This window comes from Nicotiana attenuata, chromosome 6 (assembly GCF_001879085.1).
Source record: "Nicotiana attenuata strain UT chromosome 6, NIATTr2, whole genome shotgun sequence".
Taxonomy (NCBI): domain Eukaryota; kingdom Viridiplantae; phylum Streptophyta; class Magnoliopsida; order Solanales; family Solanaceae; genus Nicotiana; species Nicotiana attenuata.
In genome coordinates, this window is record NC_031994.1 from 4769088 (window position 1) to 4785069 (window position 15982).

The 15982-nt window shown below is 41.9% G+C and overlaps 1 protein-coding gene across 1 annotated transcript; it reads right to left on the reverse strand.

Moving 5' to 3' along the window:
• On the reverse strand, positions 6908 to 11016 carry LOC109227594. The gene is made up of 6 exons (XM_019392793.1): positions 10735 to 11016; positions 9804 to 10622; positions 8788 to 9757; positions 8592 to 8674; positions 8324 to 8533; positions 6908 to 8161 (listed from the first exon to the last, which is right to left on the reverse strand). The coding sequence occupies exons 1-6, from the start codon at positions 11014 to 11016 to the stop codon at positions 6908 to 6910; spliced, it is 3618 nt and encodes a 1205-aa protein (XP_019248338.1).

Consider the following 15982-nt stretch of genomic DNA (forward strand, 5'->3'; position numbering starts at 1 on the left):
CATCAATGAGCGAGAATGTTCTCCAAGATTGATCTCCATTCAGGTTATCACCAGTTGAAGATCAGGGACTCAAATATTCTTAAGACAGCTTTCAGGACACGATATGGTAATTATGAGTTCTTGGTGATGTCTTTCGGGCTGGCCAATGCTCCAGCAACATTCATGCATATGATGAACAGCGTGTTCCGGACGTATCTCGACTCGTTTGTCATAGTCTTCGTTGATGGTATTCTGGTATTCTCGCGTAGTCAGAAGGAGCACGCGGAGCATTTGAGAGTGGTGTTGCAAAGATTGAGAGAGGAGAAGCTTTATGCAAAGTTCTCCAAATGTGAGTTTTGGCTCAGCTCAGTGGCTTTCTTGGGGCACGTGGTGTCCAGCGAGGGTATTCAGGTTGACCCGAAGAAGGTAGAGGCGGTTCAGAGTTGGCCCAGACCGTCCTCAGCTACAGAACCGTAGCTTCCTTGGTTTGGCGGGTTATTATCGCCGGTTTGTTCAGGGATTTTCGTCTATTACATCGCCCTTGGCCAAGTTGACTCAAAAGGGTGTTTCATTTCAGTGGTCTGATGAGTGTGAGGAGAGCTTTCAGAAGCTCAAGACTGCCTTGACCACAGCTCCAGTGTTAGTTTTGCCATCAGCTTCAGGTTCTTACACCGTGTATTGTGATGCTTCGAGAGTTGGTATTAGGTGTGTTCTGATGTAGGAGGGTAGAGTTATTGCTTATGCTTCTCGTCAGTTGAAGCCTCGCGAGAAGAACTACCCTGTTCACGATTTGGAGTTGGCTGCCATTGTTCACGCGTTGAAGATTTGGAGGCATTATTTGTATGGTGTGTCTTGTGAGGTGTATACTGATCATTGTAGCCTCCAGCACTTGTTCAAGCAAAAGGATCTCAATTTGAAGCAGCGGAGGTGGTTGGAGTTGCTTAAGGATTATGACATTACCATCTTGTATCATCCGGGGAAGGTCAATGTTGTGGCCGATGCTTTGAGGCGAAAGGCGGTGAGTATGGGGAGTTTGGTGTATATTCCAGTTGGGGAGAGACCTCTTGCAGTTGATGTTCAGGCTTTGGCCAATCGGTTCGTGAGGTTGGTTATTTCGGAGCCCAGTAGGGTTTTAGCTTGTGCGATTTCTCGGTCTTCCTTATATGAGCGCATCAGAGAGCGCCAGTATGATGATCCTCATTTGCTTATCCTTAAGGACAGAGTTCAGCATGATGATGCCAGAGATGTGACTACCGGTGATGATGGGGTGTTGAGGATGCAGGGCCGGATTTGTGTGCCCAATGTAGATCGGCTTCGGGAGTTGATTATGGATGAGGCCCATAGCTCGTGGTATTCCATCCATCCGGGTGCCGCGAAGATGTATCAGGATTTGAGACAGCATTATTGGTGGAGGAGAATGAAGAAAGACATTGTGGGATTAGAAGCTTGGTGTCTCAATTGTCAGCAGGTGAAATATGAGCATCAGAGACCGGGTGGCTTGCTTCAGCGGATGGATATTCCAGAATGGAAGTGGGAACGGATCACCATGGACTTTGTAGTTGGGCTCCCGCGGACTTTGAAGAAGTTCGATGCTATTTGGGTGATTGTGGATCGGCTAACCAGGTCCGCGCACTTCATTCCTAACCGTACTACTTACTCTTCAGAGCGGTTGGCAGAGATATATATACGGGAGATTATTCGTTTGCATGGTGTCCCAGTTTCCATCATTTCAGATCGGGCACTCAGTTTACTTCACAGTTTTGGAGGTCTGTACTACGAGAGTTGGGTACTCAGGTTGAGTTGAGCACAGCTTTTCACCCTCAGACGGACGGGCAGTCCGAGCGCACTATTTAGAAGCTGAGCCATTACTTCTGTGACTATACTACATATCTCATATCGAGAATGGATCCCTTGAAGTACATCTTTCAGAAGCTCATGCCCACTGGCAAGCTAGCTAAGTGGCAAATCCTGTTGAGCGAATTCGACATTGTTACGTAACTCAGAAAGCGGTCAAGGGACAGGCACTAGCAGACCACCTTGCTGAAAACCCCATGGATGGAGAATACGAACCCCTGAAAACGTATTTTCCTGATGAAGAGGTATCATTCATAGGAGAGGACACTACGGAATCCTATGACGGTTGGAGAATGTTCTTCAATGGAGCAACAAACTTCAAAGGAGTTGGCATTGGAGCAGTCCTAATATCAGAAACCGGTCAGCATTATTCGGTGTCTGCCAAACTCAGGTTCCCCTGCACCAACAATATGGCCGAGTATGAAGCCTACATCTTAGGACTCAAAATGGCCATTAACATGAACGTTGAAGAGCTGCTAGTGATTGGAGATTCAGACATACTTATACATCAAGTACGAGGAGAATGGGCAACCAAGAACTCCAAGATACTCCCGTATCTGCACCACGTACAGGAGTTGAGAAAGAGGTTCACAATGACGGAATTCCAACATGTTCCCAGAATCCAGAATGAGTTCGCCGATGCATTGGACCCTATCATATATGATACAACATCCAGACAAGAATTTCATTGATCCCATTCCGGTGAAAATCCATAATCAGCCAGCTTATTGTGCCCATGTTGAAGAAGAAGCAGACGGAAAGCCTTGGTTTCATGATATCAAGGAATATTTGGCAAAAGGAGAGTACCCAGGGCTTTCAAATCCTGCTTAGAAACGCACACTACGTAGATTGTCCAACAACTTCTTTCACAGCGGAGGAATCCTGTATAGGAGAACTCCCGATTTAGGATTATTAAGATGTGTAGTGGTGAGTATTCCCGCCTGTCACGCGGGTGACCCGGGTTCGATCCCCGGAAACGGCGCCAATTTTGATAACGTCCAAATCCACTACTAAAAAGTAATAGACACGGTCGCATGCAATATAATTTACCCAACTATGAGTCGGGGTCGAATCCCACAGAGAACAATGTGTAGGCAATTAGGAATGTAAGAAAATTATCGCTTTTCGCGCAATGCCAAACAATAAGAATTTGGTTTTGAAAGTGTTTTATATCTAAATGCGGAAATGTAATCTAACCTAGAAAGCAAGTAAAATGATCAATGGCTACAAGTATGGTTGCATCGGGAATTACACTCAAGTAACGATCCAATGTATTTCATGATTTTACAAGTATGAGCGAGTTTATGTTAATTAGCCACGGATAATAATTCTTAATTAGCTTCTTTCGAAGACTAACAAGACTTCCTAATTGAATTATCCCTAAAACAATTAGAAGATTAAGCACACCCGGAATGGCTACAAGTAGTTCAATCCTATCCCTAGGTAGAATCTATAAAATGAGGGTTAACGCCTCAAGTTCTTGTTAATTAATCTTTCCCAACCCTAAATTATCTTTTCCAAAATTAATTCGGAGTTGATGGGCGAGTCCTAGGGTTACATAATCCCTTTGGAAACATTAAAGAACAAGAATAATTAAAATAACAATAACTCACTTCATAAATAAATAAAAATCATTCAATACATAAGCACAACAAGGTATTTAATCCACACTTTAAACATGAATGTTTCCATAAACAAGATTTAAGTGTTGAAAATACTACACACTTAGATATACAATACAAAGCAAGGAAATGAAGAAAGCAACATAAATGGGTAAGAAATTCTCAACCAAAAGCTTCAATCTTCAAGACCAAAGTGTGTGTGCAAAGCCCTAGCTTCCAAAACTTGTTCTCTCTAGCCCTAAGAACTGAAAATAAGCCAAAAATATGCCAAAGATCTCTTTGGACGAGTATAAAAATGGTTTGGGATGAGAACTTGCGAAATGTCAATTCTGCCCAGGTCTGATGCTCGACTTCCGCACCTGCGGAAGAATAATCGAAGGTGCGGCTCCGCATAAGCGGAACTCCAATCGCAGAAGCAGAATTGTACAATTGTGCTGTCACCGCAGATGCGGTTTTCCAGGTGCAGATGCGCCATCGCAGAGGCGAAAAACCAACCGCAGATGCGGTTTCTGAGAATTTATCCATTTCCGCAGACGCGGTTCTTTCCTCGCAGATGCAGGGTCGCTTCTGCGGCCATCCTTCCGCAGAAGCGGATTCACTGAAGAGTTTTTGCTTGTTTTCACCTTCTTTTGCTCAATTCCACTTCAATTCAATTCAAATCACTTCGTAGCATCATTTTCCTGAAAAGCTAACAATACACACCATAAACGACCTCATATTATAGTAAAAGGACATAAAAGCTAAGGAAAAGAGGCTAGATTGAGTGGTAAAATCACCACTCATCAAAAGGAACCATCCAAGCTACTAGAGGAAATTCATGCTGGGACCTGCGGTCCACATATGAACGGCTTTGTCTTAGCAAAGAAGATACTCTGGGCTGGTTACTTTTGGATGACTATGGAGACGGACTGCATCCAGTATGTTCGGAAATGCCACCGCTGTCAGATACATGCAGACATGATAAAGGTACCTCCGAACGAGCTTAATGCAACAAGCTCACCGTGGTCGTTCGCCGCCTGGGGAATGGATGTTATTGGACCAATCGAGACTGCCCCTTCCAACGGGCACAGGTTCATCCTAGTGGCCATCGACTATTTCTCCAAATGGGTCGAAGCAACATCTTACAAAGCAGTGACTAAGAAAGTCGTGGCGGATTTTGTCCGTGACCGCATTGTTTGTCGATTCGGAATTCTAGAGTCAATCATTACTGATAATGGCTTCAACCTCAACAGCGACTTGATGAAAGCTTTGTGCGAAACTTTCAAGATCAAACACAAGAATTCCACAGCCTACAGACCTCAGATGAACGGAGCTGTAGAAGCCGCCAACAAGAATATCAAGAAGATATTGAGGAAAATGATAGAGAAGCATAGACAGTGGAACGAGAAGTTATTATTTGCTCTACCGGGGTATCGCACCACAGTCCGCACATCAACCGGGGTAACCCCCTATATGCTGGTTTATGGTACAGAAGCTGTCATTCCCGCTGAGGTAGAAATTCCTTCCCTAAGGATCATACAAGAAGCTGAGCTCCACGACACAGAGTGCGTAAAAAGTCGTTATGAGCAACTAGCCCTTATAGACGGAAAGAGAATGAATGCAGTCTGCCATGGTCAACTCTATCAGAACAGAATGTTCAGAGCCTTCAACAAAAGAGTCAAGCCAAGACAGTTCACACCAGGGCAGCTAGTGTTGAAGAAAATTTTTCCGCATCAAGATGAAGCCAAAGGGAAGTTCTCTCCCAACTGGAAGGGCCTATACATGGTTCACCGGGTTTTGACAGGAGGAGCCCTCATACTTGCAGAAATGGACGGGGAAGTCTGGCCGAAGCCGATCAATTCAGATGCAGTCAAGTGTTACTGTGTGTAATCTTTATGCTTTCCTTATATGATATAAATTGAACTACGCCTGACCTGATTCCCTTTTAAGAGGGGATACATAGGCAGCCCTATGGCTTCGGTCACAATTCACTAAAAATTTCATTCCCCCCCCCCCCCCCCCGCACAATCGGAAACTGGGGCAGAATTTGGAGGAGGACCCTCAAAATTCCGATGTAATTTCAGCCGATCGCCGCACGAGCAACAGTCAGAAACGTCAACCCATCAAACTAGGGCAGAATTTTGAGGAGTCCTGAACCACGTCACAGTCATCTTTTTTTTAAACAATCTACTAGGCAGTGCCTAGGGCTAGGATTTATTTATATAAAAAATCAAAGAAAACAAAGTACATTGTCAGGTGGTCTTAAACTATGAAAGTGATAAAACTTGATAATTACATTAAACCTATTACCAATGTTGAGTAATGAACTCAACATTGATATCACAAAATGACAATGTTCTTGTGAAGTACTGATATCTCTCCGCTGTTGATGTTGCTTTCCTTTTCTTGATATTTCCTTGTCTTTGTTGATTAAAATCCTAGCCCCTTGTGTACTATGTTCATCCGTAAATCCTAGCCAAAGATGCCTTGTGAATTGCCATTTCCAGATCAGCTCCCTCGAGTGTTGAATGTACTCCATGTCGCATTTGAGTCCTGTGTTTTTATTGGCCTTTCTGTGATTTTTAATTCCTGTGCTAATGTACTGTGGTGCTGCATCCATAATGCAGTAACATTGCCTAGAAATCTTGGCCAACACCTAGTGCGTGCGTGAAAATGCATGTTCATCTGGGCATTGTATTTTCCCCTTCCTCTCAATGCTACTGTATTTCTGCCCACCCATGATTCACTCGCACTGGACTGAGTACATTGTACTAATACCACCAGTTGCAAGCTCCTCATAAAGTAAAGCATAGTCACAGTAGTGAAAATTCCTGCAAAACTTAACTCAATGTCAGTGAAAATACAGATCACTATGTCCTTCTCCTGTTGGATTTGGATATATCGATCTTTGCTGCGATCTTCTTGAATGACGATGAGTGTTGTTCTCAGGTTTGCCTGGTTCCTTGTATCATGCATTTTATTTCCTCTCCATTGTTGAATGATTATTGTACACTCTTGTATCATCCAGTTGAATTCAAGTTCAACTGTCCACATGTTGTGCACAATTATGATCCACTCTATTTGATATCTTTCTTTATGATTTGCATGTTGCTCTCCTGCCTCTGAGATTGCACTGATGATTTGTATTTCTGAATTAAGCAATCTGCAGATCCTAGAGACTTTAATCAGCTGCCTGCTCCTTTTTGCCTCTAAGCTTTTAGCTACCTCTAATTTTCTTCCACTGGAATGGGTGTAATTCACCAATACCACCAGATGTAAATCCATTAGAGAGTAGTGCCTAGAGGCCTCACCTGCTAAAAAGAACACACTGTCAGTGAAAAAACTGCTCACCATGCTCTCCTCACACCAGATTTGAGCATGATGAGAACCCCATGTAATTTGTTGTATCTCCTGAACAGCTCCCCTATCTTTCCAGCTTAGTTTCTTGCAACTTTGACTCTCAGATGTGGACATTACAGCTTATCTCCATTAACTAACCTTCTCCCATGTGAGTCTAGATCCCAGAAGCCAAAGCCCTCTATGCCTCCTGCATCAAATGCAGAGTTTGCCAGATGATCTACTAGCTTGTTCCCCTCTCTAAAAATATGAGACACCTTAATGCTGAATTCTCCCTTTAACTGCCTTATTTCCTCCACATATTCAACAATGGTCCAAGGTGGATCCCATGTTCCTTCTATAACATTTTTCAATACTAATGAATCAGTTTGCAACCATATCTTCGAGTACTGCTGGGATTTACAGAACCTCAGAGCTTCCAAAATAGCTACTGCCTCTGCCTCATTGTTTGATCCTTCAGAAATCTCCTTTCCTACTGCATACCTGACATCCCCCATGTCATCTCTTATACAGAAGCCAATCGAACTTCTCCCTGGATTCCCTCTAGATGCACCATCTGTATTCACTTTTAACCACCCTTCTATTGGAAATTCCCAAGTGACTTTGTCAAACCTTAGCCTTGATGTATAATTCTCCAGTGTTGATAATAAAAGATGCCATCTGTGAGGCACTCGAAGACCTGGCTTTCTTAACTTGACTAATGACTGCAATGTTGTTGAAGCTTGATGAATAACCCTGCTAACTGACACCACTTCCCCATATTTTAGACTGTTCCTCCTCTTCCACAATTCCCATACAATACAGGAAGGTAGTGCCTGCATTACTGGTTTGATTCTTGGTAAAACTTGGGCTGTCCAACACTTCGTAATTGCTTGATGCATAGTTAGCCCCTCAATAGCTATACCTGCTCTCCCCAGAAAATATTTCCACACTATTTTAGCTGTATTAGATGTGAAGAATAGGTGAGTCAGAGTTTCCTCCTTAGGTTCAACACAACACCAACATCTGGATGGCATCAGATATCCTAACCTCTTCATAAAATCATCCAAAGGTAATTTTGCTCTCCACACTTTCCACATAAAGAATCCAATTTTAAAAGGAATCCCCTTTACCCATATCTTCTTGTAGGCCTCCTTAGGATCAGCTCTCCTCCTTAGGTACTCCCAGGCAGATTTGACAGTGAAGTTCCCTTTTGGTTCAAGCATCCAATATGGGGAGTCTAGTGTATTTGCCTGTACTGGAGGACTGATTTTCTCAACAATGTGCATTGCTAAGTCCTTAGGAAGCACCTCCAGTAATTTATCAATATCCCAAGCTCCATTCTGTACAACCTCAAATACATTCTGAATGCTCTCATCCACTCCAAAGTTCTAAGGAACAAGGAAGTATAAGGCTCCCAAACCAGTCCAATTGTCAAACCAAAACAATGCAGAGCCCATTCTTGGTTTCCATAAGATTTGGTGTTCAATGATGTCCCTACATTCCAGCATTTTCCTCCACACATGTGAGCCTCTCCTCCATGGAACTAGTACTGCATTATGCTTCTTGCAGTATTTCTGACTCACAAATGAACTCCAAAGGCTAGGTTTTGTTCTGAAATTCCCCCATAATTTGGAGAACAATGCCTTAGAAACATCATGCAAAGATCTGAAACCAATTCCTCCCTCTTCATATGGCAGACACAGATTTGTCCAAGAAGCCCAATGCCTGCTTGTACCCCCCACAGCACTACTCCAGAAGAACTGAGCAAAAATCTTATGTAGCCTGTTAATCACATAGTTAGGAGGATTCACAGCTGACAGCAGGTGTATTGGCAATGATTGAAGGACATTTGCTATCAATAATGCTCTTCCTCCAATTGAAAGAAGTTTTCCTTTCTAAGCCTGCAGTTTGTCAAGCACCTTGTTGATCATTGGTTGATAATACTCTAGCTTTCTTCTTGCATAAAAAATTGGGCAACCAAGATATGTGAATGGAAAATCCCCACTGCCTATACCTGATACCCTTTCCACCTTCCTAACCACCTCCATATCTGATAAATGATGCATATAGATGGGAGATTTGCTTTTGTTCACCAACTGGCCAGATGCAGATTCATAAGCATGCAGAACCTCCATCACTAAGCGTAAAGATGTAGCATCAGAAGAAGAGAAAATTATGGTATCATCTGCATAGGCTAAATGGTTGATTTTTAGGCTCCATTTAGGTAATCCAAAGCCACAAAAGTATAAGTTCTGATGCAATGAGTTCAGGCCTCTTGAGAGAGCTTCTGCCGCTAGGATAAACAGCGTTGGTGAAAGAGGATCACCCTGCTTGACACCCCTTGTTGACTTGAAGAAACCATGAGCTTGTCCATTGACTAACACAGAATACCAGTTGTTTCCTACCAAGTCGAACACCATTCCAATAAACCTCTCACAAAAACCCAGCTTCCTTAGCATTTTTGTCAAGAACAACCACGAAAGTCTGTCATAAGCCTTTGTCATATCGAGCTTGATCACCACATTAGGCCCAGCCTTAGTTCTCATCCTTATGTCAGTTATGATCTCCTGAGTGAGCAATACATTTTCCACAATACTTCTTCCCTTTACAAAACCTGCCTGCTCTTCTGAGATCAAATGAGGTAACAAATCTACCAACCTCTCATGAATAACCCTCGAGAAGATTTTGTTGATAAAATTACTAAGGCTGATTGGCCTCAAATCTGAGAATGTACTCACCTCTTTCTTTTTTGGCAGTAGCACAAGGTTGGTATGTGTCACACATTTTGGCAGTTGTTGTCCATTAAAGAATGCTAACACCATTGCATAGATATCCTCTCCAACAATATCCCAACATGTGTGATAAAAGGCACCTGTGTACCCATCTGGACCAGCTGCTGAATCTCCATTCAAACCATATACTGCCCTCTTAACTTCTTCTCTTGTTGGTACTGCTGTCAGCTTTGTATTTTCGTTCTTCCTCAACTAAACAAGGTACATGATCAATAATACGAAAATCACTGGGAATTACAGTTTCAGTGAATTGATCCTGGTAAAATCTAACAGCTTCCTCAGCAATGTGCTCATCTTCTTCAATCCAATTGCCCATGTTATCCTTGATTCTATTGAGCTGTAACCTTTTCCTCCTCCCTTTAACTTGTGCATGAAAGAACTTAGTATTTCTATCCCCATCCTTGAACCAAGCTATGCCTGACTTTTGCTTCCAAAATTCCTCTTCAATTGCCAAAAATCTAATCATTTCAGCTTGAACTTTCTGCAGCCTCTCTCTATTCTGCTGAGTAGGATATGCTTCAAATTGCCTCTCATGCACTAAGACCACTTCTTCAAGGCTTGCAATCTTTTGGAAAATATCTCCAAATGTTGATCTGCTCCAAGTAGAGAACACTTTCTTCAACTTTTTAAGCTTATGATTGAACAGTACAAACGGATTGGCACTAAAATCTGCATTCCAGTTCTCTTTCACAACATCTTTAAAGGTGTCATTTTTTGTCCAAAAATTAAGAAATTTGAATGATTTCTTAATAGGTGGAGTTTCAATGTCACATTTCAGAAGCATTGGGCAATGGTCAGATCCAATCTTTGATAAATGAGTGATCTCAAATCCTGGAAAAGTTTGTTGCAGCTCCATATTACCCAAACATCTATCCAACCTCTTGAATATGCAGTCATCCTCTGATCTACCATTCCACCAGGTAAAAATACTACCCTTGAAGCCCAAGTCTGTCAGGTTACAAGTATTAATACAATGTCTGAAATCATCAACCTCAATTAGAGATACTGGCAATCCTCCAAATTTTTCTTCCTCATCCCAGATCATATTAAAATCCCCCTACAAGCCAAGGAGATGTCATATTTGTAGCCATAGCATACAATGAATCCCACAATTCTATCCTTTCAATTCTATCACATTTTGCATACACCAAGGTAAGGATCAACTCTACATGAGTTTCAATGTGGAATAATTTCAAAGTCAACTGCTGCACCATGTTGTACAGAATAGTAACCTCGAAGACTTCAACAATGAATGCCCATATTTTATTTGAAACATTAACCACAGCCTGAGCCAAACCTATTATGCTCTTATACCTTTCCATTTTACTGGACTGTTGCATTGGTTCTAGAATTCCTATAAACTCAGAATGATGTTGCCTATGCATAGTAATCAATCTTTCAAAGGCCTGCATAGTATTCACTGACCTGACATTCCATATAATGGCATCCATTACTGATTGTGTGATTTATTGAGGGACATTGTTCTCCTTGTTTGAACCCCTCCTGCATGAGCATTTGAGGTGTCTTTCACTTGTTTTTTCCTGCCCTTGGTTGCAGATTTGACCTGTTCTATCAATCTGGGAGACAGATCTCCTTGTTTGGCTATATTTTGAAAATTCTGGACTGTTGATTCTTCATCCATATCTTTGCCTGCACCCTCAGCACCTTCTATATCTTTGTCACCTCCTGTAACTATCATATTGGTATTTTTTTGCATGTTAACTACTGCCTGCTTCCCTGCCTCATTCTGGTGCTGCATTAAATTCAAAGGCATAATCTCTTCTGTTGCTTTTGCTGCAGTATTGGAGTTCTTTTTTTTTAATGTACTACCAAATTCAACTATATTTGTTTGCTCAGTTCCCCCTAGATCAATGGCATTGTTGTCTACCTCTTTACTTGGCACACCTTTTAACAAATTCCCTTCCTTGTTATTTTGCTCATCATTATGAGCCTGCTCCTCATTGACATCAGTTACATTTTTTATTAGACTCTGCTCACCACTGATTCCTTCACCCTTTGCTTTACCATTAACACTTTGATCCACCTCATCATTTGCATCTCCACCATTTTCTTCTTCACTTTGCATCACAACTTGTATCACACCCTCATCTGGATCCTCCTCTGCTTGGTCAGACCATAACTTGCCTCCTTGCCAGTTAACTTTGTCATTATTCTGGAACTTTTCAAAATCTGTATCCACAATGTTTTCTTGATCAATGTTCTTAGCTAGCTCTGCCTCCACTCTAGTATCCTGAGAAGGAATATCCTGTACTGAAGTATTAACTGTCACCATATTTTCCAGTAAAGGCCCTTTGTACCCACTGTGCAGTAGATTCCTTGACTTGTTGTTCATAAGCTATTTTCTCCTTGCTTTTCATTTCTTCCCTCTCTCTTTGTTTATTGATTCCTGCTGAATTGGAACTACCAGTTGGGATTGCTGCCTTCAGATTTTGTTTGACTACTTCTGCATTTCTGTTATCCCCATTTTTCTTTTTGTTTTTCCCAGGTGATCTAGGCACAAATTCTGGTGCAGTAGGATTCAGATTCCCTTTTTCCTTTTGGTTATCCATACTCTTTTGTTCAGCATCTTCCTCTACTACAACCAATTGCTTGTTCTCATTACCTTCACTGTTTTCAACCTCCAGCAAGGCAAACTTATTGGTTGTCTGCACCTACTTAGGCGAAACATCAGTTTGCACAACAACAGTTTGTGTAATCATTGGCATAATTTCCTTTCCATTTTGTTGGTCTTTACCTTGCCCTCGTCTATCCCTCACTTCTTTCCATTGGGGACCAACATTGCCCACGACCTTACCATTTGATAGAATCATTTAAGGAGCAGCATTATTCCCTTTGTCTTTATTCCCTTCAACCTTGCCATTGTTATCTACCTGCTGTTCTTCCCTCTTGTTAGCACAAGTTCAGGATGCAACCTCCAACATTCCATCATATCATGCCCTTGAAGCTTACATTCCTTACAGTATTTAGGTAAATAGTCATATTGAATATTCACCCATTCTGTTCTTACATCCCCAGAGTCTTCATTAACAATGTCCATACGTACCTTCTTAGGGAGATTAGCTAATAAGTCGACTAACACTTTCACACGAGCACAGCTAGGTCTAGTCTTATTCACAGTAGGTTCATAGAGATGTAAAGGCTCACTTACAGCAGATGCTAATGAGAACAAGCATTCTTTCACGAAATAGGTTGGTGACAGATTTGGGAAGGATATCCAAGCCATTACCTTTGGTGTCTCCTCTCCCACCTTAAACTTAGCATCATATATCAAGGTTCTCAACTGGTATTCTTCTCCATGCTTGTCCTTGATATAGTAGACACCTTTCGACGTAAAATTAACAAAATCTTGCCGTAATGTAAATCTTATCAACACATGCCTATCACGCAGATATCCAATAAGACACTCACCCTTAATTCCACATTGAATAGGCACAACACGACGTAATTCATTAAGCTCAGGCCATCTGTATGAGAATTTGCACACAACCGCATATTATAATCCTTCAAGAACGTTCATACGTTCCACTTCAGATTCTGTAAAGCACACCGTTGGTTGTCCTTGAAATACATTGGCTCGACGAAGGGCAATTGGCTCTATAGAAGCAGTACGATTCTGCATGGCAGTGGTCATCGAAGTAGGGTTCGCAGCTTTTGCGTAATTAATGGGTTCGTTTGTAGGATTTGAGGGCTGGGGATTGTTTGTAGTTGTAGTAGGAGGTTGTGCAGAGGTGTTGGGGGGCTGACCAGCCGAAAATAATGGCTGGCCGCCGGCCGGCGAATCCATAAGGCTGTTTCTCTCTCTAGATCGCCCAAAATCGCCTATTTTTGCCCCAGAGCTTCTCCTACATTAAGGTATTGATAACAACCTACGTCATGTCACAGTCGTCGGTTCATCTAAAAAGCTATTTTTTTATTTATTATTATTTTTTAATTATTATACATTTATGTCATGCTTTTACAAATTCATTCATGTTTATTATTGAAACCGTCTTGTTTAGCAACGCTACCCCAACGATATAGACGGTATCACCAGATCAAAGTCGAGCGAGTCAAGCAAAGCCAGCGGGGTTACGAACTAACCTCCCCCTTTACAAAACTCACGATTTTTCTTTGGACGCAGGCACTAGGATTGTGAAATCCTTAAACATATCGTACGCCCAGGGGACAAACATTGTTCTCAGAACCGTTGCACTTGCCAACATTTGTTACCAGCACACGCCAGTAATGCTCCGTAGTTACAATGCTCCCAATAATCACAATGTCGCGATCTGCTATCAGCTAAGAAAACTCTACTTCCATTTGTCACTTTATTTCTTGCATAAGGCTACCATTCTGCCTTCCGAGACTAAACGTTGTCTTCATCTGCATTCTTGCATAAGGCTACCATTCTGCCTTCCGAGACTAAGCACTGTCTCCATCTGCATTCTTACATAAGCTACCATTCTGCCTTCCCAGACTAAATGTTGTCTCCATCTGCATTTGCATTGCTTAAGGCTACTATTCTGCCTTCCAACTTGCATAAGGCTACCATTCTGCCTTCCGAGACTAAACACTGTCTCCATCTTCATTCTTGCATAAGGCTACCATTCTGCCTTCCGAGACTAAGCATTGTCTCCATCTGCATTCTTGCATAAGGCTACCATTCTACCTTCCGAGACTAAACGCTATCTCCATCAGCATTTGCATTGCATAAGGCTACTATTCTGCCTTCCAACTTGCATAAGGATACCATTCTACCTTCCGAGGTTAAGCTCTACCTCCATCTGCATCTGCATTGCATAGGGCTACCATTTTGCCTTCCGAGACTAAACTTTGTCTCCATCTGCATCTGCATTGCATAAGGCTACTATTCTGCCTTCCAATTTGCATAAGGCTACCATTCTGCCTTCCGAGATTAAGCTCTACCTCCATCTGCATCTGCATTGCATAAGGCTACTATTCTGCCTTCCGAGACTAAACGCTGTCTCCATCTGCATCTATATTGCATAAGGCTACTATTCTGCCTTCCAATCTGCATAAGGCTACCATTCTGCCTTCCGAGGTTAAGCTCTACCTCCATCTGCATCTACATTGCATAAAGCTACTATTCTGCCTTCCAATCTGCATATGGCGACCATTCTGCCTTCCGAGGTTAAGCTCTACCTCTATCTGCATTCGCATCTTTGCATAAGGCTACTCTCCTGCCTTTCGAGGCTAGACTCTGCCTCTAATTTTCCTCGAAATTAAGCGCTATCTCAAGCACTATTTATCTCGCTTCTCTTATGGGCTAAGCTCTGCCCTTCAATTCGCAAGACTGAGCTCTGTCTTGTCCGCATCATACTACCGCATCCTTCGTGGGTTGAAATATCGCCAACTCATCCGAAGGCGTCATCGTTCGGAGGAAAAATCTTCATATCCCGAGAACACCATGTCATGGCCTGAGGACCTCTTTCAATCTTTTGCATATCATTATTCAAAGGCGTCATGGTTCAGAGGCACCATCCTTATAGCCCGAGAACAGCATTTCATGGCCTGCGAATCCTGCACCAAACAACCCATGGCCCAGGACATCATGGTCTGAGGACGCCATTCCTAACCGTCCAAAGACAACATTCATGGTCCTACGGGAATTTGCATCATGTTTAAATTATAAAATATACGCTTGTATTACTTCTATTTGCAGGTAAGCCGGCGACCAATGACTATCCCAGCAGGAGCGATCCCACTCCAGTTCCCTCCAACCGTCCCGAGCCTTAAATGCTCACTGTAACCGCGTCCACATCTTGTGTCCGTTCTTACAAAATTTCATCGGCATACTCCGCAGGTGAATCCAGAACTTCACATGGCATGATTCCTATAAAACCAGGGATATGTAGGTAACTCGGAGACCGAAGCTCGGCCTCTGTCTTTCAAAACATCCCGTCCGTTCAAAATTGGCCATCATGTCTTTACCCGTAAACTCTTTAATTCTTCCCGGGTAAAGAGGGGCAGCTGTTGATACGCAATTTTTTCCTATATATTTTAAATATGCATAACTACCTTCAAAATAGCATATATATGCATATATAAGCATGTCCAAGGTTTTTATTATTTTTCCCATAATTTAAAGTGATTAAATTGACGTACTTTCTCCCTTTTTATTCATAAAATCCCCAACAATTGTTTCCCAAATTATTGTTTTGATAATTCACCTATTTAATTTCTATATTTATGCCAAAATATGGCTAAGGTAATTTTTATATATTACATTTAGTATTTTTGAAGCTAAATTGCACATAATTGCAATATTAGCCCTTTTAAGATTTAATTATGTTTTATATGCATAAAATTGGATCTCGTATTTTTAAATTGTTAATTATGTATCTCAAATCATTTTGTCACCTTAAATTTATTTTGTAGAAATTGCCTGTTACTTTT